The 1,630-nt window shown below is 54.9% G+C and overlaps 1 protein-coding gene across 1 annotated transcript in view; it reads left to right on the forward strand.

Annotated features, from left to right (window-relative positions):
* Positions 1-933: 933 nt before the first annotated feature.
* Positions 934-1,630, forward strand: part of LOC104075396 (heterogeneous nuclear ribonucleoprotein U-like protein 2) — a gene marked incomplete at both ends in the record, with an annotated part of 2,001 nt that continues 1,304 nt past the window's right edge. The window contains 2 exon segments of the mRNA XM_009575875.1: positions 934-1,171; positions 1,285-1,427. Of these exon segments, the coding sequence (XP_009574170.1) occupies positions 934-1,171; positions 1,285-1,427 (381 nt within the window).

The following is a 1,630-nucleotide window of genomic DNA, read 5'->3' on the forward strand; positions in this document are numbered from 1 at the left end:
AGGAGAGGGAAAAGGGAAAGGGAAAGGAGAGGGGAAAGGGAAAGGAGAGGGAAAAGGGAAAGGAAGTGGAAAAGGAAAAGAGAAAGGAGGTGGGAAAATGGAAAGGGAAGGGAGATGGAAAAGGGAAAGGAAGTGGGAAAAGGGAAAAGAGGAGGGGAAGGGAAAGGAGAGGGAAAAGGGAAAGGGAAAGGAGGGGGAAAAAGGGAAAGGGAAAGGAGGGGGAAAGGGAAAGGAAGTGGAAAAGGAAAAGGGAAAGGAGGTGGGAGAAGAGAAGGGTGGGGGGAAAAGGGAAAGGGGGGGAAAAGGGAAAGGAGTTGGGAAAAGGAGGTGGAAAAGGGAAAGGAAAAGGACGTGGGAAAGGAAAAGAGAAGGGAGGTGGGAAAACGAGGGGAAAAAGGGAAAGGAGGTGGGAAAAGGGAAAGGGAAAGGAAGTGGGAAAAGGGAAAGGAGCAGGAAAAGGAAAAGGGAGAAGGAAAAAGGGAAAGGGGGGGAAGGGAAAGGAAAAGGAGGTGGAAAAGGACAAGGGAAGAGAGAGGGGAAAAGGAAAAGGAGAGGGGAAAAAGGAAAGGAGGTGGGAAAAAGGTGGGAAAAGGGAAAGGAGGTGGAAAAAGGGAAAGGAAAAGGAGGTGGAAAAGGACAAGGGAAGAGAGAGGGGAAAAGGAAAAGGAGAGGGGAAAAAGGAAAGGAGGTGGGAAAAAGGTGGGAAAAGGGAAAGGAGGTGGGAAAGGGAAGGGAGGGGAAAAAAGGGAAAGGGAAAGGAGGGGGGGAAGGGAAAGGAGCTGAAAGGGAAGGGAGGGGAAAAAAGGGAAAGGGAAAGGAGGGGGGGAAGGGAAAGGAGCTGGAAAAGGGAAAGGAAGCGGAAAGAGGAAAACGCGAAGGAGTTTTCCTCCCCCCCCGCGGGGTCTGTTTCCTCTTTTCTTTCCCGCCGGGCAGAACTTCGAGGGCGAGGAGCTGGTGGAACTTTCCTTTTCCAAGAACGGAGAGGATTTGGGAGCGGCTTTTCGGATCGGGAAGGAATCCCTGGCCTCCAGAGCCCTCCTGCCCCACGTCCTCTGCAAAAACTGCGCCGTGGAGCTCAACTTCGGCCAGAAGGAAGAGCCCTTCTTCCCCCCGCCCCGCGACTACGTCTTCATCCACGCCGTCCCCGCGGAGGACCGCGTCCGCACCCCGCTCCCCCCCCCCAAAAGAGGAGTGCGAGGTGAGATTCCCCGCGTTCCTACTTATCCATCCCGTAGGAATTCCGGAGCGGTTCCGTCATATTTGGGTTGGGTTGGGTTTTTTTTTCCCCTCCCGCCCCCCTGCAGGTGCTGCTGATGGTGGGATTGCCGGGCTCGGGGAAAACCCAGTGGGCACAAAACCACACCCAGGAAAACCGGGAGAAGCGATACAATATTTTGGGAACAGAAAGCGTCCTGCATCAGATGAGGGTGAGGGTTGGAACGGGAACGCCGGGATGGATGCGGGAGGAGGGGGGCTCCGGGGTGGGATTTTTCCCCCTCTCCAGGGTGGGATTTTTCCCTTTTTCCGGGGTTTCCCCCTCTCCAGGGTGGGATTTTTCCCTTTTTCCGGGGTGGGATTTTTCCCTTTTTCCGGGGTGGGATTTTTCCCCCTCCCCTGGGTGGGATTTTTC

This window comes from Fulmarus glacialis, unplaced genomic scaffold, assembly GCF_000690835.1.
Source record: "Fulmarus glacialis isolate BGI_N327 unplaced genomic scaffold, ASM69083v1 scaffold37754, whole genome shotgun sequence".
NCBI classification, from domain to species: Eukaryota; Metazoa; Chordata; class Aves; order Procellariiformes; family Procellariidae; genus Fulmarus; species Fulmarus glacialis.